Here is a 27,144-nt window from a genome sequence, read left to right as displayed (position 1 = left end):
GGAGCCAGTTGAATTTGGCAGTGCTGCTGAACTCCAGAAATCTCCTTTCCAGCCTGGAAACAGCCATTCTGCAGGCTTTTGGGCTGAGCTGGGGTAGCAAAGGTGTCAGCTGGGTGTGCTGAGTGTGCTCTCTGGGTGGTTGGATGGACAAGGGGGAGCCCAAGGCAAAGCCAGCTGGGGTGTGACCCCCTGCCCTGGGGGTCTGGGACAGTGTCACCTCCAGGGTGGAGGCAGAAGTGTGCTGGTGGTTCAGCAGTGGCAGAGGGAGTTTTTGGGAGCAGAGCTGCTCACTGGTGGCCACTGGAAGGAGATGGGGAAGCCTGGCTGTGGAACAAGGCACCTGAGTCCTCGCAAAGCTGAAAACTCAGCAGAAAGTGTGATTTTTTTTTGTAAAGGAAACACAGAATTACGGTACCAGATGGACAGTCTGTCCTTCCTCTGGCTGCCACAGGGACTGCACTCCCAGCACCCTCAGCTTCCCCCTGCCTGGGATTAATCTGCTCCCAGGAAGGCTGTGACCCCGCTCTCTCACGGCTGGTGACTCAGACCCTGCACTGAGAATCACTTCCCAGGTAATCCCTGTCCTTGAGGAGCAGCGTGTCTGCTCCCAGGCAAGGAGAGAAAATAAACTGAGAATCACTTCCCAGGTAATCCCTGTCCTTGAGGAGCAGCATGTCTGCTCCCAGGCAAGGAGAGAAAACAAACCTGCTTTGAAATGCAAAGCGAATCCGTGAGGTTCTTGTAGTAACCAGAAATTCAGCTGTGTCAGGGTGGAGAGCTGGCCCTGGGTTAGTCCTGGGGAGAAGCTGCAAGGAAAAGCTTTGGTGTTGAGGCTGTTTAAGCACTAAATCCAGTGTCAGACAACCTCATTGTGCAGCAGCTTCTGCCCCAAAATGAGAGTTTGGGGCAAAGAGCTGCAGCAGCTGGAATCCTGTTATAGTTTGGGTTGGGGTGTCCTGTGTAGAGCCAGGAGTAGGACTGGATCCTGATGGGTCCCTTCCAGCTCAGCATATTCTGTGGTTCTATGATAAATTTATAAGTAAAGATTAGATTTAATATAAAATTATTGAAATAACGTCTGAAATACAAATATATAAGTTCATATAAGCCTGCACTGAGACTAAATTCTTACCTAAACAAATATATTTGTTCACCCTTTATACTACTGAGCATATAAAAAGCCCAAACCTTTAACAAAATGCTTGTTTTCTGTGGGTTCTTTTGGAAATAACTGAGTCCCTACTCCACTAAAACCCCCCACACCAGTTTAGTGGCCACACTGCCAACCTGAACTATCAGTGTATTGGAAGACTTTGAAGGGAAAAGAAGCAGGAAAACGATTAAGGCAGCACTGTAAGCTTACAGAAAAATATGATTTTATCTTCATATTTGGAGCTAAGAAGCCCTCTCATATCACACCACCATATCTCCAAAGCCCTCCTGACAATGCCTGGCACTAGTGATTTATAACCTGTGATGTTACAGTATGCATAGATAGGAATGGATTATGAAGTTTTTGAAGCAGCCTCAAGTTGCTGGGCCATTCCAGAGGGAACATCTCATCCCACCCCCTGCCATGGGCAGGGACACCTTCCACTATCCCAGATTGCTCCAACCTGGCCTTGGACACTTGCAGGGATGGGGCAGCCACAGCTTCTCTGGGCAGCCTGTGCCAGTGTTTTAGCAGCCTCACTGCAAAAAACTTCTTCCTTATCTCTAATCTAAATCGACCTCCTAAACTAAAGTTTCAGACCACCCCCCTTGTCCTTGTTCCCTGCCACCAGAGCTTCAACAGGACATGGGAAGGTTTGGCCTTGCCTGGGAAAACTCCCATGTAATTGTGTTATTCCTAGTGCTGAGTCCCAGCTGCTCTTCCCTGACAGGAGCCACTGAACTCACACTTATTTTCCTGCCTCTGAGCACCAGCAAAGCTGATCCCTGGTTGTGGCTGCAGCCCCTGGAGAAGGAGCGTGCAGGTCCTGGCAGCAGCTGGGAAACCACCTCCCAGAAATGCTTGGGACTGAGAAGGGACAAGCATTCCTGATATTTTGTCCCCTCTGTCCTCTGGTCTTGGTCTCACCTGTTCCCCACACTGTGCTGCACATCCCTTGCAATGCTCACAAGCTGGGGGGCCCTGGGGGGGCTCAGCCCTGCAGCCTCTGCCCTGGTACCAGTTTTGCTGTGGTTTTGCTGCCTAAACCTGTTGCACATTCGTGTTGCTGAGCTGAGGGTGGCCTGGAAACACGTCCATGCTGTGTCCATGTGGGGAGCTGGGATTTCACCAGGGGTTGACAGGAAGCTGAACATGAGCCAGGGATGCCCAGGTGGCCAAGAGGGCCAATGGATCCTGGCCTGGATCAGGAACAGTGTGGCAGCAGGAGCAGGGAGGGGATTCTGCCCCTGTGAAGTCACCCCTGGAGTGCTGTGCTCAGCTCTGGCCCCTCAGCTCAGGAAGGACAAGGAGGGGCTGGAGCAGGTCCAGAGAAGGGCAACGAGGCTGGGGAAGGGTCTGGAGCACAAGTGCTGTGAGGAGAGGCTGAGGGAGCTGGGGGGGCTCAGCCTGGACAGGAGGAGGCTCAGGGGAGACCTTCTGACTCTCTGCAACTCCCTGACAGGAGGGGGGAGCCGGGGGGGGTCGGGCTCTGCTGCCAGGAACCAGCAGCAGGACAAGAGGGCACAGCCTTGAGCTGCCCCAGGGCAGGTTTAGGTTGGCCATGGGGCAGAAGTTGTTTGCAGAGAGAGGGATCAGCCCTTGGAATGGGCTGCCCAGGGAGGGGGTGGAGTGCCCGTCCCTGGAGGTGTTTGAGCAGAGCCTGGATGTGGCATCAGTGCCATGGTCTGGGTGACAAGGTGGGGTTGGGTCACAGGTTGGACTCGATGATCTCAGAGGTCCTTTCCAACCTGTCTGATTCTATGATTCTGTGATTTCCCAGCTCCCCACAAACAGCAACATCTCCTGCAGGATCCCATTCCCTCCCCTCCTTCCCAGCACAAGGGCTCTTTCCCTTGCAGAGTCTTCCCCGGAGGTGATATCAGGGCTGATACATTTGTGTCTGAAGTGGATCAAAGCAGTTTCTGCTCCATTGACTGGTTATTTTCCCTCTCCGGGTGTGGATGGCTCCTGTCAGGGTGCAGCACGCCCGAGGCTGTTTGTCTGCCCTCAGATAAATCTCTCACCTCAGACACAGCAGGAATTAGAGTGAGTGCAGGGGCTGGACACCTCCCAAGCTGCAGCAGATGCTGGTGCAGATGGTGCTGGCAGAATTCCCACTGACAAATCGTCAAGTGGGATTGTCCAGACTCTCCCAGTAAAGGGGCTGTGGGTCTGGAGTGATCCTGCAAGGCTGGGCCGGGTGATGCTGCCCTGGGTCTGTCCCTTGTCCCCACCCCTTGCAGGTGACAGGGTTGTTGCCACGCTGGAGGGACCTGGTTGTGGATGTCTGGGAGGTAAAACACCACGTCTGGGTAGAGCCAGAGCTCTGCGAGTCTGTCTGCTAATGGAGAGGAACAAGAAACCTCAGGGTTTTAAACAAATTTTTCCTCAGGTATTTGTGTAGTTGAAAGATTCTCTAGTTAAAGGATGAACTTGGAAAGGGAAAGTCTGTGTTCGCTGTGGGAGTTAAAAGCTCCTCCTGAGGCTGAAGGGACGGTGCTGCCAAACAGCCCAGACTGGAGCTCCCACCCCGTTCAAACCATCCTGCTGTTCCCAGCATGGTTCTGAAGGTGGGCCCTTCCCCTTCTGGGAAAGGGATGGATCCTGCTGGAGCTCCTGACCTTCTGATAGTGATGAACCCCATTTTGGGCAGAGAGGAGTGTCCCTGTGCTCTGGTCAGGACAGGGGAGGGAGTCAGTAACTTCATCCCTCTCCTTGGTCCAATTCTTTATTGAAACTGGGCAAACACCCATGAGGGAGCTTGGGAAAGGACTGAGCAGGATTTTCTGTGCCCAGCTGAGCCAGGACTTGTGGTTTAGGACATTTGTGTCCCAGGCTCTGCTTTCCAACCCTGAGCATCCCAACTGTGTGGTTGCAAAGGTCCCACCACTGCTGGGGAAGGAAATGGCCCTTCATGTTTTTGGGACACTGGCCTCGAAAAACATGCCCTGCTTCAAAATTCTCTCCTGGCTGCTTCTGAAGTTCTCTTTTTGGTCTGGGTTTACTGAATTTGTGAATTACTTTAATCTTTCCAAATTGTATACTCTTCTTCCTGGGAGTTTTGTGTGTTGCTTTGACTTACCTGTTCTTTTGTTGAAGAATGAGCAGAGCAGAGCCCTGTGTTGGAGATTTCTCAGCCACTGAGCATCTCTTTCTTCTCCCCCAAAGCAGATGAAGTGAACTTGCTGGACAAAATCACTCTCTATGCCCAGGACCTCAGCAATATTTCCTTTGCCTATGATGAAGCCAACTGCAGGATCCTGGAGGTGGGGCAGTATGCCACCCTCAACATGCCCACCAGGGAGGCCTTTGGGGACAGGTAGGTGCCTTCAGGGGGTGAGGCTGGGCTGGTGGTGCCCAAAAATCATCCAGTGTGTGCTTGTTGGCTCGAGGAGTTACTTTCAGACCCCATTCCATAATGACAAGGAGATAACACATCCACTCTGTGATCTCAGGAACATTTTGGATCAGGCTGCCCCGTCCCTGGAAGTGTCCAAGGCCGTGTTGGATGGAGCTCTGAGCAACCTGGTCTAATGGAAGGTGTCCCTGCCTGTGGCAGGGGGTGGAATGAGATGGTCCTTAAGGTCCCTTCCCACCCAAACCATTCCATGATTCTTTGATCTTTCTGGGTGGGGTGCACAGCTCATGAGCACTTCCAGGGATGTGTTTACTTGGTGTTCCCATCGGGGAGGCCTCTCTGCTCCGGTGGAAAGGACAAGAAAGGCAGCACAGCCATATCCATCAGCACTGCTTGATGCCAAGGTCTGTGGGGGCACAGACCAGGTGGGACCTTTGCCATGCTTGGTACAGGGCTGCTGAGGAACAAGGATGTGGGACATGAAGAGAGAAGGCATAAAAAGCTGCTTGTAGCAGGGTTCCCACCCATCCCCACAGTGGGAAAGGCAGGATTCCCATGGAAAACCATGCCCAGCCACATAAGTGTGTGCTGAGACTGCTCCTGAGAGGGGTGTGCTGAGGTTCTATGGTTGAATGGGTGTTTTATATATATAATATATATGGGTTATATGGTTATATAAGGTTATGAGGTTATATGGGCAATGCTAATTTTGGCCTGGCTGCTTCTTTTTGACTGCCTGACCTTACAACTGCAATGATGTTTTTTTGCTCTTGTTTGTTTTTATTTTTCATTCTCCCTGGGGTTCATCTGTGCTGTGACTCCTTTGTTGTGCCCTGAGGGGTCAGCCCCTGGTGGCACAGCAGATGCCACGTGTCCCCTGCTCCTGCCAGGTTTGCAGATGAGCTGAGCGTGCTGATGAAGCTCAGGTACTCCCTGAAGGAGGACACCAGCCTGGTGACCATCCTCAGCCACAGGAGCCACGTGCTCTTCCAGATCAGGATCAACCCCTACGCCCTGGTCTTTGTCACCACGAGGAGGAGACACTATGAGTAAGTTCCAGCTCAGGGGGTTGTTTTTCTGCCTTTTCGTGCTTCCTTTTCCCCTCCCAAGGCCAGAGTTGAGGTTTCCCTGCTCTGCTGGGCTTTGAGCAGTGCCCATCATGTCCCATGGCCCCTGAAGGTCCCTCAGACCTGTTGCTGTGACTGTGCAGGTTGTCACTGCCAAACTCCACTCTGACAAAAAGAGGCAGATCTGGAATGCAGAGGAAAGAACAAAAAAGTTGAAATACCTGGGGATGAATCAAACGGGGAAAGATAGAGATACCAAGAATTTCTCAGACACCTCAAGTGGTTGTGGAATCCCCAGATCCATTGGGAAACAGCATTCCTGTACTGGAAGACAAGTGATGGTGCTACTTGTGACAATTCTAGTGCTGTCCTTTTTGTCTGCACTGAGGGACCCTCAGAGCTGATGAGGGTGAAGCCTCATCCTGCATGAGCTGTGGGACCAAAGTTTTTTGCTGTGTCCCTTCCTTTCCCCCCTGGAACACACAGGTTCCCAGTTTCCTTCCTTGGTGATGGGCACTGGCACCAGGTTGCCCTCAGCATCTCCCTGGAGAGGCTGGAGTTGCACGTGGACTGTCGGCTGGTGGACAGAGTGAGCTGGGCCAACTATTTCGGGATGGGAGTGAACACTGAGGGGCTCATCATCGTTGGAGGCCTCATTGAGTCCTTTGAGATCCCCTTTAAGGTGAGTGAGGGCAGGGCTGGGAGGGCATGGTCTGCTCCAGCTGCAGGAAGGGAGACTTCCATCTCCTTCCAAAGGGATTCTTTGCCTTCTCTTCCTAAAACACACCCTGTGTGTTCATGCTTGGGCAGGGTGAGCTTGGAATTGTGCCAGGGGCTTGTTTTTGGCTCAGGGCAGCACAAGTGCCAGCAGGCAGGTGGGGCAGTGGGGACCCCTGGGTTTGACTTCCATCCTCTCCTGTTGGCCGTGGCTTGTACCACGTACAGGTGTTGCTGTGTGTGCAGAACATCTGGTTTGGGAGCGTGGCCCATGGCTTCACACTGACACAGGGCAGGGTTAGATGGGATATTGGGAATAAATCCTTCCCTGGGAGGGTGGGGAGGCCCTGGCACAGGTTGCCCATCCCTGGAAGTGTCCAAGGCCAGGTTGGACAGGGCTTGGAGCAACCTGGTCTGGTGGAAGGTGACCCTGCCCATGGCATCTTTGCATCCAGCCCTTGAAGATGGAAAGGGAATGTTGATTGCCCAAACCATCCCCTGGCTGTGAGGAGCTGGAGACAACCTGCTCCCACAGCCCCTTCCAGACCTTTCTCTGTCCTCTGGAGGAAGAAGCACGAGGATAAACGATGGTTTGTGTGTCCCTTCCTCCCCAGGGAGCTCTCCAGCAGCTGACCTTCGTGATGGGAGACCCCTCAGCCGCCACCGAGCACTGTCACAGCTACAACTCCACCTGCACGGGCTCCTTCAGCCTCAGCCACCTCAGCTCCTCCTGGGAGCCCTCCACAGCCTGGCCAGAGGTGTGGCAGAGGGCAGCTGACAAATTTTGGGAGCGCTGGGCCAGGCTCCTCTTTGGTTTAACCCCACTCCAAGTGTTAGCACAGCCTGGCAGAGCTCGGCTCTCCCTGCCAGGAGGTGATGGTGGGTGGTTCCTTCCCCACCCAAACCCTCCCTGTGAGTCACAGATGGGTTTGGTGTGAAGGAGGATGAGTTAAGGGGAGGGTTTCTGAGCCAAGGAAAGCCTGGGTGGGTGTGTGGGACTGTGTGTGCTCGGTGTGGAACACAGGGAAGATCTGAGGAGCTGTTGAGTAATGCTGCAGCTGGAGCTGGGCTTTTGGGAGGGGGTGACAGCTGTCCTGGGGAATTGTACACCACTTTGGAATTCTTGCTCGCTCCCAGCAGGATTGTACACCCTTTGGTGCATCATCCTGCCAAAGGTTGTCCCTCTGTTCTTGCCAGCATTGCTGGAAAGTGGAAGTTCGGGGGATTTTGCTTTTATTACAGTGTTAAGTAAATCATCAAGAAATTTTTCTGTGCCAAAAAGCCCAAATCACTCAATAAATCCCCAAAAAGACATGAAACACCCAGGCTTTCCTCAGGAGCTGCAGTTGGGCCAGGGAAGTGCCTCATCTCTTAGGCCAAGGATATTAGAAAGGAGCCTGGAAAAGGCTGGAGAGAGGCAAGTGTTGAACGCCAGGGTTTGGCACAAACCTCCCACTTCTGGTGGCCTGGTGAGGAGCTGGGACAGCTGCCAGGAAAGGGCAGTGCCAGGGGAGGGAACTGGGTATGGGATGGGCCATCTGCCCTCTCTGGGGCCTGCCCAAGGTTTCCTTTGGGGTGCTGGTGCCAGCACATCCTGGCAGCAAAGAGGGAGCGGTGACACCCACCCAGTGACACCCACCCAGTGACACCCACCCAGGACAGCCCTTTGGTGGCTGCTCCACTCCCACCACGGGCTGCAGCAGTTTGTGTGTTTGTTATTTTAAGAGGAGGATTTTAGGGAAAGCCCTGATCAGGAGGGATTAAGTAGGAGCAGCTTTGCCAGGGAGTAACTGCGGAGGAGGCTGAGTGTGTGACACAGGGCAGGTCACACTGGCTCTCTGCTGCTCTGAGGGACAGTGGGGTAACCCCTGGCCATCCCAAAATGCATTTCTCACACTGACAGCCCTTGGAGGGTGTGGCTGTGGCTCTGGGATAAGTTGGACTGGCTCCCTAGAGCCAAGAGATAAGGACAGATCTCTCATTTCAAAGCTCCAAGATGTGTCCTCTGAGCCTGGGAGGTGATGGGCTCATTTTAACATGTGTAGTATCCCAAGTTCTGGAGGCCTGGAGCTTTGGATGGCTCTGATGTCTCACCCAGCAAGGAGAAAGTTTTACTTGAAGCATCAGTAAGTTGACTGCAGGTGGGACAATTCTGCCCCACATCCCACCAGTTCCCACCCCTTGCTGGCCCTTCCCAAGGACTGATGAGCTTCCAAACGAAAAAAAACCTGCAAAAACCACCCAAACACTTGAGGGGTTTAATCCAAAGCTATTCCCTCCTGTTCCTCTGAAGGATTGGCTCCCAATGGGCATTCCCTGGATTCTTCCTGTGCCCTCAGAGGCAGTTCTTCCATCCTGGAGCCAACAATAAGCACATGATTGAGTCAGTGCTGGTCCTTGAACAGTGATATTTTCCCTCTCTCTCCCTCCATCTCTCCAGGTACCAAAGGAAACCAATGAAATCCAGGATTCCTCTGCTCAGGTAAGACTCTCCTGCATCTCCCCTCTCCATGTCCCTTTGCTGTCCCACCCCCAGAGCATCTCCTGGGGACATGAGTTTCTCTCATGAGCAACAAGGTAAAAGCCAAAATTCCCAGAACAAGGCTACTAATTATTATTTTCTTGGCTATTGGCTGTTATTTTCGTTATTGCAATATTTCTTTTTAATGATTTGGATGTAACTTGGGAGCTGGTGGAGGCCAAGGTGAGTGTTCAGGTGACCTTCCTGAGCTCCAGTGAGCCCCAGAGGGATGGTGATGGAGGTGGAGATGAGATGGATCAGGTCACCACCTGCACAGAGGTGTTTGTGAGCCCTTGTACAGCTGGATTAGCTTGGAGTGAAAGCAGTGAAGGTCAGCAGGGTGGCAGGAGAAGACAGGAGGTTGGACATCCACAGCTTCTGCCCACGTGTGGGATGTGATGAGGGAGGTGGGAAGGGCTGGAGCTCTGCAGTGGGAGGAGGCAGCTGTGGTTCTGGGGGTTTAGAAAGCATCCCCCTGCTAGGGCAGGGCTCCTTGGCTGCTCTGGTGCTCATGGCACTGGGGTTGGGGGTTGACTGTCCCATCTGCTCTCCCCCAGCTGGAGCTTGGAGCACGTTCCAGCTCTCCCACGTGTGCCGGGGGGATGAGTGAGTGAGCAGAGTGAGGCTGGCTGCAAGGCCTTGGTGCTCGTGCTTTGTTTGGGATTTCCAGCCAAAATTTGTTGTTCAAGTTCATGCAAACAGACATCCTGAGGGGGAAACCTGCCAGCAAATGGAAATTGAGATTTGTGTGTGTGTGTGTGTGACTGAGCAGTTGATTCCTTCACTCCCCTCACCCTCCCACAGTCCTTCATTCCCCTCACCCTCACTATTAACTCTTTGGGGAGGGTTTCTCTTCTCACTCCTGGCTTTAACTGTCTGGTTACACCTCGATAACTCCTTTGTGCAAACCTCTTGTGTGGTGCAAAAGTGACTTTTAGAGCAGGTTCATCCCCTCTGCCCCAGGCTTTGATCTTGACACCTCATGGGTGAATGTGCTGCAGGTTTGGGGTGATGATGGTTGGGTTTGGCATGAACTGAGGTGGCAAAACCACTCAGAAAGGTGGGCTCTGCCTCCCTGAAATCAGTTCTGGTGGCTCCTGGTTGGGATTTGATCCCCATCATCCAATGCTCCTTTGCCAGCAGGCTCTCCCTGCGCCTGGTGAGACGTCACCAATAATGAGAAAAGTGGTGAAATTTGTGGGTCTACAGAGGAAAACTAATGATATTCTGGATTTGGGACAAGTTTATTTTTTGAGCTTTTAATGAGGACCAGAGATGCCTTGGAATCTTTGGCGTTTGTATTTATTAAATGGAAAAAAAAAAAGTGCTACTAATGCATTACAGTTTGGAAATAATGGAGAGCAGAGCAGGGCTGGGCCACAGCTCTGCTTTGTAGTTGTGCTCTCCCTGCCTTTGTTCCTTTAGAAGTAAATTGGTAGATTGGTGAATTCCTTAATTGCTAATTAGAGCTAAATAATTACATAAGCTCAGGGTGATGGTGGAGGAAGATATAAGTGGGTGAAGGCAATAGTTTAGCAGCCTAAATGACACCTGAATTGCAGCCTATTCCTGTTGGGAATTTTTTTCTGAGGGGTAAGTTGTCATTTCTGAGCAATCTTTGGGACAGGAATGGTGTTGAGAGACTTTTCCTGCCTTTTGTCTTCTCTTTGACTGTCTGTGCTCGACATGAGCAGGAGGGCTGAGCTGGTTGCTGAACTAAATGGCTTTTTCCAAAGCAATTTAATGTGGGATCCTAAAGCCGTTCAGCAAACAGTCAAATAAAGCTTAAATCCCACTGATTTCCAGAGGGGAAAAAACTTCACAGGTTTAATTATCTGGGCAGTTCAAACTCCTTTGGAAATTTCTTCTCGGTTTAAAGCTACCGTGAAGGCTCCGGGGAAACGCTCGGTTCGGTCGCGGTGTGTCTGTTCTTTCATCTTCAGATTTGTTGTTGAGCAGAATTAGTGTTGGAATCACTTGTTCAGTCTCATTCAGCCCTAAAACCGCTGGATAGTAACAGCTCCAGCCTTCCTTTGAAATCAGGGCAGCCTGAAGCTGATGCTCATCTTTCAAATACCTGTCCCGAAGGGCTCGTGCTTGGTCATCCCAACCAATAAAGACCAGGCCTCAGGTGGGAACCAGCCCTCAGTCCTCCACCCCTCTGTTTCCCTGTAACTCTGGGGCTACTGGTTCCTTGGATAAGCTGGTCTAATACCAGATATCCCTGTGGGGGTGTGGGGAAGTGACTGACAGCTGGAGCCCAGCACTATCTCCCCCGCTCTCTTATCTGGAGATGGTTGTCCTTGTTCCTGAGAGCTCAGATATCTCAGCCACCTGCAGAGCTCTGAAACCAGTTTCTCAGGCAGGATAAGATCTGTGGATCATTTGTTGCCCCTCAAACCCACTGTGAGATCAATGTAATGAAAGGAGTGTGTTCCTGTGCACCACAGTGGTTTTTAATCCCCAAACCACATGGAAGGAATGAAGTGCTGTTCCCTCCAGCCTCACCACGAGACACCCTCCGCTGGGAATTCCAGCTACTCTTCAACCTTTTACCATCTGAACTTCTGCCTGGGCTCAGCTTTTGTGCCCCTGTTGGCTTTTAGGGGTTGTCCTGAGCCAGAAGTGTTGCAGGAAGAGCTTGGCTTGGCTTGGCCAGCATAATCTCTGCTCCTACTCTAGGAGCATCCCAGACCATTGTGGTCCCACCGGCACCTCGTGTCCTGCTGCAGGTCTGTGTCTGTGCTCAGGGCACCCCCATCCCCTGTGTGCAAGCCCAGCAGGGCTCTTCTCTGCTCGGGGCCACTTAGAAATGGGGTTTGCTCTGCTTTTGCTCTGCAGAGGTGAGGCCTTTGTGCTGCCTTTGTGCTGGGCAGGAGCACAGGGAGCCCTTTGGAGGCTTTGCAGCCTGAATGTGGCCCCTGCATGTGGAGCTTGCAGGGATGTTTAGGATTTTGGGTGCACCAGGCAACCCTGAACATCCCCCTGGGGAAATAGGGCATTGCTGAGGCATCTCACAGGGACCTCCAAAGCACAGGGCAAAATATAGGGACCTCCAAATAAAGACCATCTCATTCCAACCCCCTGCCATGGGCAGGGACACCTTCCAGTATCTTTAGGTACCTTTCCAGTAGCTAAAGGGGCTCCAAGAGAGCTGGAGAGGGACTTTGGACAAAGGCATGAAGTGACAGGACAAGGAATAACTAAAAGAGGAGAGATTTAAATTGCATATTGGGAAGAAATTCTTCCCTGTGATGGTGCTACCTTCCACTAGCCCAGGTTGCTCCAAGCCCCATCCAACCTGGCCTTGGACACTTCCAGGGACCCAGGGGCAGCCACAGCTTCTCTGGGCAACCTGTGCCAGGGCCCCCCCTCCCTCACAGGGAAGAATTCCTTCCTAATATCCAATCTAAAGCTCTCTTTTTTTTGGTTTTAAAACCATTCTTCCTCGTCCTTTCACTTTGTGCCTTTGTCCAAAGCCCCTCTCCATCTTCCTTGTAGCCCATTTAGATACTGGGAATCATTTCTTTGGTCTGTTTATTTTTTCAGTCTTACAATGGATTCACTTCCCAAATCCAGCACCCAGGTGCCACATATGGAACTTGTGAGGAAACATTTCTGGCACTGAGGAAGTGGCTCCTGCCCTTGTGGCCTGAAGCAACAGGAGAAGGACCAAGTGACACCTCAGGGCAGCCAGGGCAGAGCAGGGGGAGGCTCTGCTGAGCACCAGGAGGGGTTTCTCCTCCCCACACTCCTGCTGCAGACCCACAAGTATAACTGTCTGCCCTGATCTGCTGCTGGACACAGGATTTCCTGGCAATTTTTCCTTCTTTCAATCAGTCCAGCCTTGATTTCCAATCTTCCCGTGGTGGAGCCTCTTCCAGGAGCTCGATGCAACAATGTGCTGGAAGGAATAATTTATGATTGTCTTTCTCTGATCCTGAGCTTGTGGATCATATTGTACCTTTGGCTGTGGATGGAAGAGGCTCCTACTCACAAAAATGTGCTTCCTCAGAGAAGACACTGAGCTCTGAACTGGGTTTTACCCAGTCTGACCTGGCTGAAAACCAAGGCAGAATGTGACTCTGGTTGTCTGGGCTCCTGGAGACGGGGATGCTCCAAGCTGGGTTTTAACCCATTTGCTATTTAGTTGAGTTTTTGGGTTGTGGCATCAACTGAAAAGCCCTGCAGAAGTCCAGCATCACTGCCCCAACACTGTTCTCTTGGCCAATAAAACACTCTTGGTCTCCTCAGGCAAGAAGCCAAGTTAGTTGCACAGCAACTCTTTCCAAACCCATGGCATTAATTACATTATCTCTGGTTTCTTTATTAATGAGCCCCACGTCGCTTGTTCTGTTATTTTGCTTGGGCTCAGCTTGAGGGAAGAGCTCTGTAATTATTCAAGGCTTCCTGTTTGCCTTTTTTTTCCCCCCTCTTTTTTTTTTTATTTTCCTCTTTCATATTGGCACAACATAAAGCCTTTTCCCAGTCCCCTGGAGCTTCCCCAGCTTCCTGAGCCAAACTGAAAACTCAGAGCTCGTGGTGGGGAGAGCCTGAGATTTTAATGCTTTTTGGATTGGATCGTGGGGACAGGATTGAGAAAACCCCCCTCCTTGTCACTGCTGGAATGGAAAGTGGTTTGTTGTCATTTGGTTGTGTCATCTGGCTTTTCTGAACAGAAGGGGGGATTCTCCAGCCTTGTTGCTGCTGCTGGTTCAGTCCCTGCCACGTGGCAGAGGGTCCCAGAGGGGATGCACCAAGGCCTGGCTGGGGCAGAGGCTCCTCCTGCCTTTATTTTCCTTGTTTAACTTGATTTTCTGCAAATCACGGCATTGCTTGTCACGTGCCAGTCCCTTTTTAATCCTGTTTTATCATTCCCTAATGGCTGCTTTCAATTTGGGCTCATTCCCCACTTCCCAGCTGGAATTTCTGGGAGTTCAAACCCACATGCCTTCAGCCTCAACTCTCACGCTTTTGGGCAACTTCAGAGCTGTTCCCAATTTGTCCCCCTCAGCTGGTTCCTCTCTAAATTTGGCCTGTTTGAAGGAGCAAGCCTGGATGGTATTGATTTTGGCTGTTAGTGCTGTTTACACAGAACCAATATAATTCAGCTTGTGCCTCAGAGACCAGTAACTTTTAGCTCAGGGACCCATTTTCCCCGAGCTTCCCCAGATGGGAGTTTCCAGTGGAGACCTTTCCCATGTCAAGCACTGAAGCTGAATTAAAAAACTCGTGGCTGCAGTGGGCAGGAATTCCAGGCTGTGCTAGTGGCAGCTGCCAGGGCTTCATCCAGCTTCCCACTGGCATCTCCTGGCTGGCACAGCCTGGGGGTCTGTTCTGCACCAGCTTCATGGAATCGTGGAATGGTTTGGGTTGGAAGGGACCTGAAAGATCACCCAGTTCCACCCCCTGCCATGGGCAGGGACACCTTCCACTGGACCAGATTGCCTCAACCTGGCCTTAAACACTTCCAGGGATGGGGATGGGGCAGCCAACCTGTGCCAGGGCCTCACCACCCTCACAGGGAGGAATTTCTTCCTAATATCCCATCTAACCTGTCCTCTGGCAGTGTGAAGCCATTCCCCTCGTCCTGTCACTCCAGGCTCCTGTAAATAGTCTCTCCATGTTTCTTGTAGCTCCTTCAGGCACTTGAAGGCAACAGTTAGGTCACTCCAAAGCCAAGCCTTGCCTTTGCCTTACCCTTGCCTTACCCTTGCCTTACCCTTGCCTTACCCTTGCCTTACCCTTGCCTTACCCTTGCCTTGCCTTGCCTTGCCTTGCCTTGCCTTCCCAAACCTTCCCTTCCCAAACCTTCCCTTCCCAAACCTTCCCTTCCCAAACCTTCCCTTCCCAAACCTTCCCAAACCTTCCCAAACCTTCCCAAACCTTCCCAAACCTTCCCTTCCCAAACCTTCCCAAACCTTCCCTTCCCAAACCTTCCCAAACCTTCCCTTCCCTTCCCTTCCCAAACCTTCCCAAACCTTCCCTTCCCAAACCTTCCCTTCCCAAATCTTCCCTTCCCAAACCTTCCCTTCCCAAACCTTCCCAAACCTTCCCTTCCCAAACCTTCCCTTCCCAAACCTTCCCTTCCCTTTGAAGGAAATGAGGACTTTGGATCAAAACTGGCAGAATTGGTTGGAGGGAGAAATACAGATCAAGGTGGGAAGCTGGAGTACTTTGATTATTTTTTTTCACCATTAAGGCTGTATTTCAGGACTGTTTTTGCTCAGAAAACCTCCCAAGGCAACAAAAATATATCATCGAAACCGTGCGACTTCACAATTCAATTTTTGAAAGGAAAAAATAAAATTCTGTATTTCAACTCAGAAATAAATGGCTGTGGGTTTTATCCCCTCCAGGACCTGCTGCTAAGAGAACAAATATTCCCTGTGTTCCCCTCAGGGGAGCTGCTGTCCTGTGGTGACAGTCACCCGGGTGGCTTTGCATCTCTGCTGGCATTTGTCCTCTTCTTAGGAGCTGGTCTGGGGGGTATAAATGAGGAATGGGGCTTTCTAGATTCTCTCCTAAGGGGCTCCTTGGACACTGTGGAAGGTCTTGGCAGCAGGTCACACCAGGGAGGACCATGGAGAAAGCATGGACCGTGTTCCAAACCTGGAACAAACCCTCCTTCCAGCTCAGGGAGGCTGGGCTGGAGGCCTGGCTGAGGGGATGGCAGGGGATGTCCTGCTGGGCTTGGTGGCATCAGGGACCCAGTTTGTCATCTCTTCAGACAGGTTCTGACATTTCTGGGGGGACAGTGTGAAGCTGGGGGGTGGTGGGGTGGAAGGAAGGTGTTTGCAAACCTCCCCTCTGGATTTCTGTATGGAGTGATGCCCCCACCAGTGTATTTTAATGGATTCAATGGGTACCTTTACCTGAGACAAATGATCCCTTTTTTAGCATTTAAACAGCAAAATAATAATTAAAAAAATAATAATTAAAAGTCAAACATGTAACAGCCCATTGATTTGAAGAGCTTGCTTGCTCCAGGCATTCCCATGGCAGCCCATGGACACCAGTCTCCATGGAGCAGGAGAACCGGTCCTGAAAACCCTCCAGGGCCTTCTGGATGGTGGGACACAGGGTCCAGGGCAGGGCACTGTGCCCCCCTGGGGCAGGGAACACCTGGGCACAGTGCCCTGGTGCTCCTGTTGGAGATGGATGTGTGTGACCTCCCATGTGTGTGAGGGAATGTGGGATCACCCAGCGAGGTTTTCCTCTTGCTGTAGCTGAGCCCTGAACTTATCTGTCCTTGTCCTTCGTGAAGCTGCTGAATCCCTGTAGCAGCCAAGCCCTGAGCAGCTCCTGCCCTCTGCCCCTTCCCCAGAGCACTGATCCAGTGCCCAAATCCTCTCTTTTGTGGCTCTGGTGGGTGTTGCTCTTTCTGTGACTCTCTGTTTGTTGTCAGCAAAGGTCTTGGCTGGAAGGCAGCTCCAGGTGGGAGCTTGGCCATGGTGAAGCCCAGAGGGTCTCCCTCAACCCCAGGGGTTGGTGGGCACCCACCTGGCTCAGCTGGAGTTGTATGTCCCATTTGGGGGTTCAGTCTTCCCAAAAATGTCTTCTGGACATGCCACAGGTGCTGGAGAGGTGAGCAGCTGTTGAGTTGTTGAGGGGTTTGGGGACAGAGCCCAGTGCTGGGCTGGGCTGAGGGGGAGCTCCAGCTGCCTGCAGGTCCCTCCTTTGGCTCCTCTTGGGAAGGTGACCTTGTGGGGAACGTGGTTCTCATCATTACCAGCTGAACCCGTTTTAAGATGTCCAAATGATGGAGCTGAGTTTTAGCCAGAGTGCTTTTCCTGCAGCCATTTGATTTCTTGCCCAAAAGAACTTTATAAAATAAGCTATGGGAGGTTTTTTTAATGCTATTAGTTAAAAAAAAATAAATTTAAAGGTGTTATTTTAGAGCCTGTGTGTTACAGCTCTTCACTGCCCACAAGCAGCTCCAGCCATCCTGCTTAGACAGAACCAGGAGCACAAACCAAGTCAGTTGAAGTTAATGACAAGGTGGCTCCTGACTGGGTTTGAGATCTGGCTGATATGTTATAGAATATAACATATAGAATATCCACTGATTCTGGTGTATTTGGGAAGTGATTTAACTCGGGGTGCTGCTGCTCTCTGCCTGGCTGGGCCATGTTTGGCCATGCAGGGGCTCACCTGGGTGGACAGTGGAATCATGTAGGTTGGAAAAGACCTCTAAGATCACTGAGCCCAACCATAAAGAGGCTACATGGCTTCAATCAACCCCTATTCCAGCAAATTCTTCCTGTGCTGGGCACTGCTGAGGCCACACCACAAATCCTGGGGTCAGTTTTGGGCCCTTCTCTACAAGAAGGACATTGAGGGGCTGGAGAGTGTCCGGGGAAGGGAACGGAGCTGGGAAGGGGCTGGAGCAGCAGGAGCAGCTGAGGGAGCTGGGGGGGCTCAGCCTGGAGAAAAGGAGGCTCAGGGGGGACCTTCTGGCTCTGCAACTCCCTGACAGGAGAGGGGAGCCGGGGGGGGGGGGTCGGGCTCTGCTCCCAGGGAACAAGGGACAGGAGGAGAGGGAACAGCCTCAAGCTGTGCCAGGGGAGGCTCAGGTTGGACATCAGGGATAATTTCTTCCTGGAAAGGATGATCAGGCAGTGGGACAGCTGCCCAGGGCAGTGATGGAGTCCCCACTCCTGGAGGGATTTAAAAGCCATGTAGCTGTGGCACTTGGGGATGTGGTTTACTGGTGGCCTTGGCAGTGCTGGATTAACAACTGAACTCAATGATTTTGGAAGTCTTCTCCAACCTAATAATTCTGTGATCTTTGGATTCCATGCTCCATGTCCAGCTGCCCATGCAGGAGGAGCAGTCCTGGCTCTTCCCTGCTCTCACCACTTGAAGCCTGATTTCCCTCCACCTCGAAGGCAGCAGGGTCCTCCCGAGTGGGGCTTGGCCAGAGCCAGCTCCCCTGACCCAGCAGTACCACTGGGTTCTCACCTGAAGAACGACCAGTTCTGGCAGTGAAATTGGTGGTTTTTCTACTTGCTCTTCGTGCAAACCCACCCTGGTGCTCCCGAGCTCTTGTGCCCGTGGCGCGGAGCAGAACCGGAGCCGGGGAATGGGTTCAACCGACGGGAGATGGGAAGGACGATGGGAATGATCTCCTTGTACCACTCTGCTCCCCTTCTCGGCCCTGCAAGGCAAGTGTGGGCCTGCATCTCCCTCTAGTGACTCCTCTCAGCCTGTTCCTCCTCGGCTCCGTGGCCCCGGCCCCGAGGAGCCCCCGGCCAGGGCTGGGTCCCACCCGCTCCTCCCGGTGCCTTGTCCGGGATGTCGGTGCCCTGTGGAGCTCAGCTGGAGAATGGGACGAGCTCCAGGAGGGGGTGGTGGGCATGTGGGGCTGATGGGAACGCTGCCAGCTGCTCCAGCAGAGCTGAGGGACCTTCACAGCCACCCACCACCCAACCCGTGGGCAGTGAGTGTGCAAACCCCGGCTGAGACACCGGTGCTGGGGGTAAAACCAGTGGGATTTGCAAATGCAGGGAACTCTGGAGTTTATCTCCCTTTTCACAGTCAGTTCTTTAGTCTTGAGTGTAGATATTTCTACCAACGCTGCAGTTCTCCATCCCTGGGCTCTGCTGGTGGTTTTAGGGCTGAAGGAGCCCCTTGAGACCTGCAGAGACCATCTAATTGTGGCAGCTGAAGACAGAATGAGCCCCTTGCAAGCCACTGCCTTAAATTAATTAGCTGCCAGCCTCCAGGAGGCTCCACTTGGGCTTGTGCCTGTCATCCCTTCCCAACCCTGGGAGCTGATGGATTGGGAAGATGTGTGGTGGGAGCTGTGAGCTCCCCTCCCATCTGCCAGCACCATTCCCCTGAGACCACCAGGAGCCTTGGAAAATGGAGAAGCAGCAAACTGAAAGGCTGAAGGAACAGATTGATCCCTGGTGTCACTCTGTGGATTTGCTGCAGTTGTTTTAGTAGTTGCTCTCAAACTTGGATTTCTGTCATTAGATCTCAGAGCCCCTTCTGGTGCCTAAAGGGGCTCCAAGAGAGCTGGAGAGGGACTTTGGATATGGGAATGGAGTAACAGGACAAGGGGAATGGGATCAAAGTGAAAGAGAGTGGTTTTAGATGGGATATTGGGAAGAAATTCTTCCCTGTGAGGGTGGTGAGGCCCTGGCACAGGCTGCCCAGAGAAGCTGTGGCTGCCCCATCCCTGGAAGTGTCCAAGGCCAGGTTGGATGGGGCTTGGAGCAACCTGGGCTAGTGGAAGGTGTCCCTGCCCATGGTGGTTGGAACAAGGTGATTTCAAAGTGCCTTTTACCGAAACTGTTCTGGGATTCTTCTCTCAATGCCCCTCCTGCAGAGACACTCAGGGTGGGGGATCCCTGCAGGGGGGCTGGGAGAAGGAGCTCCATGTTGGTGTGGCCCAGGTTGGCACTTGGCTCATGTCCCTTGTGGAGTTTGGGTTTGTAGGGGGCTGAACTGCCCTGCCTGGGGAGGATGAGCTGCCCCAGAGCTCGGGGGGTCCTGCCTGGGGCTCACAAGCTGTGCCCTGTCTCGTCCCTCCCAGCAGTGTTTGTGCACGTGGGAAATTAGGGATCACAGAGTCATTAAGGTTGGAAAGGACCTCCAGGATCACTGAGCCCAACCTTTGACCAACCACCACCACGTCAACTAAACCATAGCACTAAATTCCATTTCCAGGGATTTCTTGAGCACTCCCAGGGATGGTGACTCCATGTGTTGAGCAGGAAAGGGAGAAAAACAAGTGAAATCTTCAAACTTCACTTTTTTTTTCTACCTTCCTTTCCAGGATTCCAGACTCACCAGTTCAGATTTGACCCTGGGGCCACCTTGGACTTGGGAGAACCCCCAGGAGACCCTCAACCTTCAGCCTGATGGGAGTGCCCTGGCTTCACTCTCTGCTCACGAGATGCCATCAGCTGAGGAGGAGGAGGAGGGCAGCCTTTCTATTGAGGATGAAGGCTTTGAGCTGCTCAACTCCACCTATAATAAAATCACAGGTCCTGGCAGGCCGGGGCTGGGCAGGAGCAGCACGTGGGTCCATGGTCAAGGTTTGCTCCCTTTCTCCGTGGAGATTCCTGGGAACCTGGTGGTTCTTTTATCCTTTATTAGGGATACCTGTTATTATTACTATTATTACATGTTATGGCATGGCTTTTATCCACCCAGGAGGCTCCATGAAGACACACAGAGCAGCCAAGAAGGACCTTCAGGAGGAAAACATCACCACGGAGAAGCTGGCGGGGAACGCAGGCACTCGGCGGCGGCTCCCGCCCGGCAAACCCGGCCATGCCATCCCCAACCTGCTGCCCCACACCTTCCCCAAGGTCCTGGCAGCACGTCAGGTGGCTGCTCCCAAAGGACACGTGCCCAGAGGTCCTGTGAGGACAGCAGAGCTGCCTCTGGTAGCAGCCAGACCCGCTGTGCCCGGGCTCGGGGATGGCACTGCCCGCGCAGGACACTCCGTCCCCGTGGTGCCACGTGGGCAGCAGGGTCATGTGAGACCAGGACCCCCAGGGCTGCCAGGACCCCCAGGGCTGCCAGTGAGTGCTGGTGGTGATGGCTGAGGGAGGGGAGGGCTGGCTGGTGGAGCATTTCCCCCTGCACGGTGGGTGGTGGGCACAGGCTGCTGAGCTGCGGTGCCAGCGGTGCCATCAGCTCACAGGGAGAAGCTTTGCCCACCTTCTCTGGGAAAGGAATCTTCTCCATGATGGTAACCCCCTCTGTGCAGACAATGTGGGGCTGTGGCCCTGGCAAAGGTTTTTTGATGGCCCTGAAGGAACTGTAGAGGAGATGATTCCCTTATTCCCTCTCCCTAGAGATGATCTTAAGTCACCAAAATTAACCACGTTGTCGGTTTTCATTTCACCCTGGTCCTGCCCAAAGTCAAGCTGAGAGTCTCAGAGGGAGTCAGACCATCTCTTCCAGCCCCAGTTCCCACTGGCATCACTGTCCTTTGCTTCTCTACCACTGCAACACCCCAAAATTGGTGCTGGTGCAAAGCAGAGCGTTGAATTTGTCTTGAAATGAGTTTCAATTATTTTTCACTTCATTCATCCATTGTAGAGGACAAAAAAAGGGAAATTAAAAAGAAAAAGAGAAACTTAGAATAGATAATTCTTTAGAGAAGTCCTGAGTCTTCACTGAGAAGTAGCTGAGAAGTGTTTTACGTGTTTTCCCATGTTTGTTCCTTCTGCCAAAATCATTCTGTGATTTGATTCCATTTGCTTAATAATTCCTCTAGAAAACTGTATTTCCTTTCCCCGGTGCCACTGCCAGAGGTGACCATGGGCATCTTCTCCTCCCCCCGGGGCTGACACCCACGTGGAAGTCTCGTGGCTGTCCTGGGGTTCAGGGGGGTCCTACAGGGCAGGTCTCCACCCATGGCTGGGTTTATGGCTGTGTTCGAGGGACCCAGCACTAAATCCATCATCCATGAGCCAGGCTTCGTGGGATAACAGTTCAATTCAGGGTTGTTAGCTTCCCCCTCAAGCCATCTCCTCACTGCTGCAGCTACTGCCTGCAAAAATAGAGGGAAGTGGCAAAAGGAACAGATGCTGAAGGATGAAAAAAATCCCAGGAGCGGAGGGAACGTCACAGCATTTGACAGCCCTGCTGTCAGCAGGCAGGAGAGACCCAGCCAGGAGGGGAATTGCTTTTCTCTCCTGTAGAAAGCTTGGAGAGGGTTTTTTTTCCCTCAATCCTGAGTATCCTGGGTGGAAACACAGGTACCAGCAGCTCTATCCTGGCACTAGGAGTAAGGGAGAAAGATGGAGAGGGAGTTTTTACAAGGGCATGGAGGGAAAGGACAAGGGGGAATGGCTTCAGGCTGACAGAGAGTAGGTTTAAATGGGATATTAGGAAGAAATTCTTCCCTGGAAGGGTGGGGAGGCCCTGGCACAGGTTGCCCAGAGAAGGTGTGGCTACCCCTGGATCCCTGGAAGCGTCACAGGCCAGGTTGGATTTGGGCTTGGAGCAACCTGGGCTAGTGATGCAAGAAGGAATTCTTTTGGGGAGAACAATCAGTCTCAGAACCTCCCCAGGGACTCCCTGTGGCTGGAGGTGTTCAGGACACAATGGACAGGGTGCTACACCATCCACAGAGCTTGGACCAGATGATCTCCTGAGGTTCCTCCCAACCTGGGTCATCCCACGGTCCCGGGATTTGGTTTGATGGGGGTCAAGCTGCTGAGCACCCCGAGTTCCAACACCCTGCAGCCACCCAGAGAGCCATCCTGGCACCTCAGGTGTCCCTGCCCCCTCCAGGCACCAGGGGCAGGGAGAAGAGGGGAGAGGAAATCAGGGAGAAGAAATCCAAGCCAGCACAGCCAAGCCTGGCTCTCCTTCCCCTGGAGCCACTGCAGCCTCTGTGCAGTCACCATGGCCAAGCTGAGGAGACAAAGACACTTGTGGCCACAGGGGGAGGGGCTGATGTGTCCTTCCATCCTCACACATCCTTCTGCTCTGTTGTGTCCCTCTGTCCTGCTTCTTTCATTTCTTCCATTTTGGAACAGGTTGCCCCATCCCTGGAAGTGTCCAAGGCCAGGTTGGATGCAGCTTGGAGCAACCTGGTCTAGTGGAAGGTGTCCCTGCCAATGGCAGGGGATGGAACTAAATGATCTCTAATGTCCCTTCCAACCCACCCCAGTGTGGGATTCTGTGTAGGACTGAAGCTCTGTGGTGGCACATGCCAGGCATGAGCCATTATTTCGACTAAAATATGAGCTAAGCCTGGCAACCTTCCCTGATGTTGGGTTGCTGCTCCCCAGGCTGAGGGCAGGTGGGCTCAGGGGGCCTACAGAAGGAGAACTGGGCTTTAGATTTGGGCACTTCAGGTGATGAGAGTCCCTTTGGTGAAGCATCTCTTCGTGCCAAAGCTGCCCCTGCCCATCCTGTCGGCACAAGGGCTGCAGCTGGGGCTGTGCTGGGGGTTGCTCATTCCCTGTGGATTCCCAGCCTTGCTCCAGGCTCAGCCCAGGCTGTCTGCAAGCTCAGACCAAGTCTGGGGTCTGTAACTGAAGCTGTCAAACGCTCAGCTCTGCAGCACACAAGGGTGGGTGCTGTGCCACAGCCCGGTGGGTTGGCAGTCCCTGCCAATGTCTTCCAGAGGGATTCCCATCCTCCAAAACAACCAGGATCTCCCACCTGAGTGTTCTACCCAGACATGCTTTGATAAGCCCCGAAGTGGGGTCCCCTCTTGGCCAAAATGTGCATTTTTACCTCGAACTGGGCCAGCTCAGAGCTCCAGTTACAGCAGCAGCTCTTTGTGTCCTCTCCAAGCTACTGTTTGGGTGATGGCCCTGATCCAACTTTATGGGATTTTTTTTTTTCCCTAGCACACTGCCTTTCCTCACCAGGTGTCAGGAGATGTGCTCCTGCTCCCTGGCCATGTGGTGCAGGGCATTTCTGGAGTGGGTGCCTCAGGATTGTGCAGCTCAGCCACCCATCAGAGCTGGCTGCTGATGCCAGGGCAGGAGTGGCATAAACCAGGGGACACTTTCAACCCTGCTGGTTTTCAGGGTGTTTCCTGGTGACTTGGTGCTGCTGGTTTGCTCTGAACCAGCCATTTCAGTTCCTGCTTCCCTGGAGCTGTGGCACTGCTCACCCAGTCACTGTGGGGTCCCCTTTTGGGGTGACACAGCTCTTCTCCTTTGCCTTTCAGGGCTGTCCTGGCAGACGGGGACTGGTGGGGCCCAAAGGAGACAAAGTGAGTATCCAGAAAATTAGGGGAATGTGGAGTGTGGGGTTTAGGGTCCAGGACAAATATCATGCATGGCTTGGGTTGGTTTGGGTGTTTTTCATCAAGACAGCAGTGAGAGCTTCTGAAGGTGCAGGGTGGCAGCCCTTCCTGTGTGTTTGGAGGAGAAAGGAACTGGTTTTAGTGGGTACTTTAAGCCCAGGCTCAGGACTGAGCTCAGGACAAGCTGCTGTCTTTCCTCTGAGCCACTTAATGGCTCTGAAGAGGCAGCAGAGCCAGGAGGTGGAGCAGCTTTAGCTCAGGTCACCCTGGGGAAGGATGGAAAGCCCCCTGCTATATCCATGGAATCATCTCAGAGGGACATCTGCCCTCCAGCCCTGCCTTGGTGAGACCCAGGACTGCCCTTCCTCCTCCAGAAACCCTCTGTGCAGTGGCCACATGGCCCAGCCTGCTCTCCTGCTGCACTGGGGGATGCTTGGGGATGGTCTGCATTGAGGGTGATGCCCCAGTGTCCCCACCAGCAGGTGCTCCTGACCACCTCTGCACAGCACTTCCCATCTTCCCCAAGCTGTGGAGGGGCAAATTCATTGCCCCACACAACGTCTGTCAACAACAGCTTCTGTACTGGTGGTGTTTAGATGGGCCTGGACACAGCAACATATGTAGGAAGCTCATTTTTCTTTCCCCCTTTCCAGGGTTATTTAGATCCCAAGAGCTGGTTTGAAGCCCAGAATGTGCCCCACTCTGACCCGAGTCAGAACCTGTGCTGACTGTTAAACCTCTGGCTGGTTTCAGGGTGTTTTTAAGGTATCCCTTGTCTCCCCAGGGATACCCTGGAGCCGTGGGCAGGACGGGCCCCCCAGGTGACCCAGGCCCTGTGGGCATCCCTGGTGTGCCCACCATCGTCCTCTGGAGGAACTCCAGGGAGGACTGGCAGACCTTCACGGTGAGTTACAGCCGTGGTGGGCTCAGGGAGCTCCACTCACACCTCCCCAGCAGCTTCCTCTGCTCTGCTGGGAGCAAGGGATCCTACAGTTTGAGATTCCTCGTGTGCTGGGTGGGAGGTGAGGGCAGAGGGAAGGTGCCAAGGAGGGAGGTGCAGCTCCATGGACAGCTGTCTGTGGGATCAGCATGTCCTCTGTTCCCAGCAGTGCTGTCCCTCTGTCCCCTGGGACTGTCCAGGAAATCTTGGCTCCCCATGGTCCACACTCATCCATCCCCTCCCTGGGATGGTTCATACCCTACCTCTCTCTGCAGGACAGGGGCCAAGGGAGACCCAAACCATGCAGAAAGCAACCCTTCTCCTGCTCTGGGTTACAAATTACAACCTCTCCTCTTTCCCACCATCTCCCAGCATCCTGCTGCTCCCCAGGGTTTGTGCCCATCAAGCTTCTTGGTGAGACATTTCCTCACCTGATCCCTGCTGCTGTGGGGAGCACAGGAGCAGAATGGGACCTGTGGAGAGCACAGGAACAGGATGGGACCTGTGGGGAGCACAGGAGCAGGATGGGACCTGTGGAGAGCACAGGAGCAGGATGGGACCTGTGGGGAGCACAGGAGCAGGATGGGACCTGTGGGGAGGCACCAGTGCCTCAGCCACTGCATGGCTGGATGCAGAACTCCATGGGATGACTCCAAAACTCACTGCAACAACCCAGACAGCTTCACTTAGGATCCCCAGCTCCTGATGGCACACTGGGATTAGGCTTCATTTCAAACTCCCTGTGGAGCCTGGCCTGATCCAGGCAGGGCAAGAGCTGAAGGCATTGGGTTTCTAACTGCCTCAGGCACTTTTCCAGTCTGACCTGGAGCTCCCTGGGATGGGAATGCTCTGTGTGTTGTGTCTGTAAGGGCTCTCTGGAACTGCAGCCTGGCAGAACGGAATCAGTGGCAGGTCAGTGCAAGGGGCAGAGCAATGGGCTGGTGAGAGCTCAGGCTCCATCTCCAGCTCTCTGAACTCTTCTGTGACCTTGGGCAGGACTTTTGCCTTCTCTACAGCTCGTTCATTGCTGAAGAGCTGTCATTGCATCCTCTGCTCCAGGGCAAATGCCTGGAATTCCGGGGAGAGGATGCAGTGGGGGGGATCTCTGCTCTGCCAGCACACCCCGAGGCAGGAGGAGGATGGCTCTGAGCTGGGATTCACCCACCAGAAGCCCTTTTGTGGTTTTGTGTTGGATTGGATCAAAGCAGAGGAGATCAGGAGATCAGATTCCTCCTGGGAAGCACAGCAGAGCTGATCGCTGGGAGACACTGGACAACCTCCACGTTGTCCTGCCCTCCTGCCGCTCCAGAGCAGGTGCTGCGCTGGTGCCAACGCTCCCAAAACCCACTGCGGGCTCACAGAACATGCAGGGACGAACAGGGATGGGGGAGAGGGTCGGAGGTGCCGGCTGGGGGAATCCTGCCGTGCCGGAGAGCATCTCCCCGCCGGGGTGATCCCTCCCTCCCAGGTTGGATGCCTGCAGCATCCATCCCTGCTGGCAGGGCACGCTCACAGCGCTCCGCGGAGCTGCTGCCGCTCAGTCAGAATTCCTCTGTTGTTGTTGTTGTTTTCTTCCCTGCCTGCATCTGGAAAGACACCTCAGGCTTTGTTCTTTTGCTGGAGAACCGTCCGTGCCTGTGGCCGTTGCCGTGATTTCGACGGTGTCCCAGCTCCTGCGGCCGCGGGGATGCCGGAGGGAGCTCGGGAAGCGGGAGCTGGAGCGCTGCGGGTCCCGGTTCAGGGGCTCTCCCGGCGTTTTCCCGGCGCTGTTGGCCCGGTGCCGACCTGGAGGGGAAGGCAGTGTCTGGCGGGGGTGACCGGGGACACCGCAAAGCCCCGCAGGGCCATTGTGTCTGTGGCCGAGTGACCCCGCGGCGCTTTGCCCGGCGGCAGGAAACGGGAGCGCAAAGCCGCGGGCTGGGCTTTGCTAATCCCCGCTGAGACAGCGCGGGGGGAAAGGCCGGGGCGGGGGAGCCGCCTGTCTGTCTGTCTGTCTGTCTGTCTGCAGCCCTGCACAATGCGGGGGCTTGGGGCAGCGCTGCTGTCGTGGTTTGGGGGCCAGAGGGGATGTCCCGGGATCTGTTGTTGGATCAGGCTCCGGGAATGCAGGTCGGAGGAGCTGGCTCAGAATCAGGGATATAGTGCAGGAAAAGAGAGGGACATGGGGACTGTCCCAGAGCATTTGTGGTTGTGGTGGTGCTCCACAGCCCCTCCTGATTTTTTCCAGTAGAAAAAACCCCTTTGCTGTTCATGGGAATTAAGGAAAAGCAGCTCAAGGCCACCGTGATTCCACCCCACACCCCTGCCCTGTGTTTTTGTTCACAATGTATTGACAGAGTTCAGGTTTGCCAAGAATTCCTGGTGTAACTGGAGGGGCAGGAACTGCTCCTGGTTTGTTCTGTCAGCATTGACTTTGGTAGGAGTGGAGCTCCCAAGGCCCCCAGGGAAGGAGGAAGGAGAACTGGAGCTTCCAGAGTTATTGGGGAGCCTAATCTGCAGTGCCAAAATCCTTTCTTTTTATCCAGCCCAATCCCTTTAACAGCAGGAGGACGGGCTGGGAAATGAGGGCTGGGGTCCTCAGAGTGAAGGAAAATATTACTCCATGTGAAAAGGAGGGGAATTTTAGGGATGTGCTGCTTCTGTGGGGCCAG

General features: G+C 53.5%; 1 protein-coding gene across 1 annotated transcript in view; it reads left to right on the top strand.

The window, feature by feature from the left end:
* LOC116797285 (collagen alpha-1(I) chain-like) overlaps window positions 1-27,144 on the top strand; it is a 90,016-nt gene that overhangs the window by 33,549 nt on the left and 29,323 nt on the right. Inside the window, exons 2-10 of the mRNA XM_032708672.1 lie at window positions 4,322-4,472; window positions 5,402-5,560; window positions 6,065-6,260; window positions 6,910-7,053; window positions 8,736-8,777; window positions 19,603-19,864; window positions 19,983-20,356; window positions 23,476-23,520; window positions 24,338-24,457. Of these exons, the coding sequence (XP_032564563.1) occupies window positions 4,322-4,472; window positions 5,402-5,560; window positions 6,065-6,260; window positions 6,910-7,053; window positions 8,736-8,777; window positions 19,603-19,864; window positions 19,983-20,356; window positions 23,476-23,520; window positions 24,338-24,457 (1,493 nt within the window). The remainder of the gene's footprint in view (window positions 1-4,321; window positions 4,473-5,401; window positions 5,561-6,064; window positions 6,261-6,909; window positions 7,054-8,735; window positions 8,778-19,602; window positions 19,865-19,982; window positions 20,357-23,475; window positions 23,521-24,337; window positions 24,458-27,144) is intronic.

Source organism: Chiroxiphia lanceolata, chromosome 21 (genome assembly GCF_009829145.1).
Source record: "Chiroxiphia lanceolata isolate bChiLan1 chromosome 21, bChiLan1.pri, whole genome shotgun sequence".
NCBI lineage: Eukaryota > Metazoa > Chordata > Aves > Passeriformes > Pipridae > Chiroxiphia > Chiroxiphia lanceolata.
Note: the sequence above shows the minus strand (reverse complement) of the source record. Positions and strands in the feature narration are given on the sequence as shown.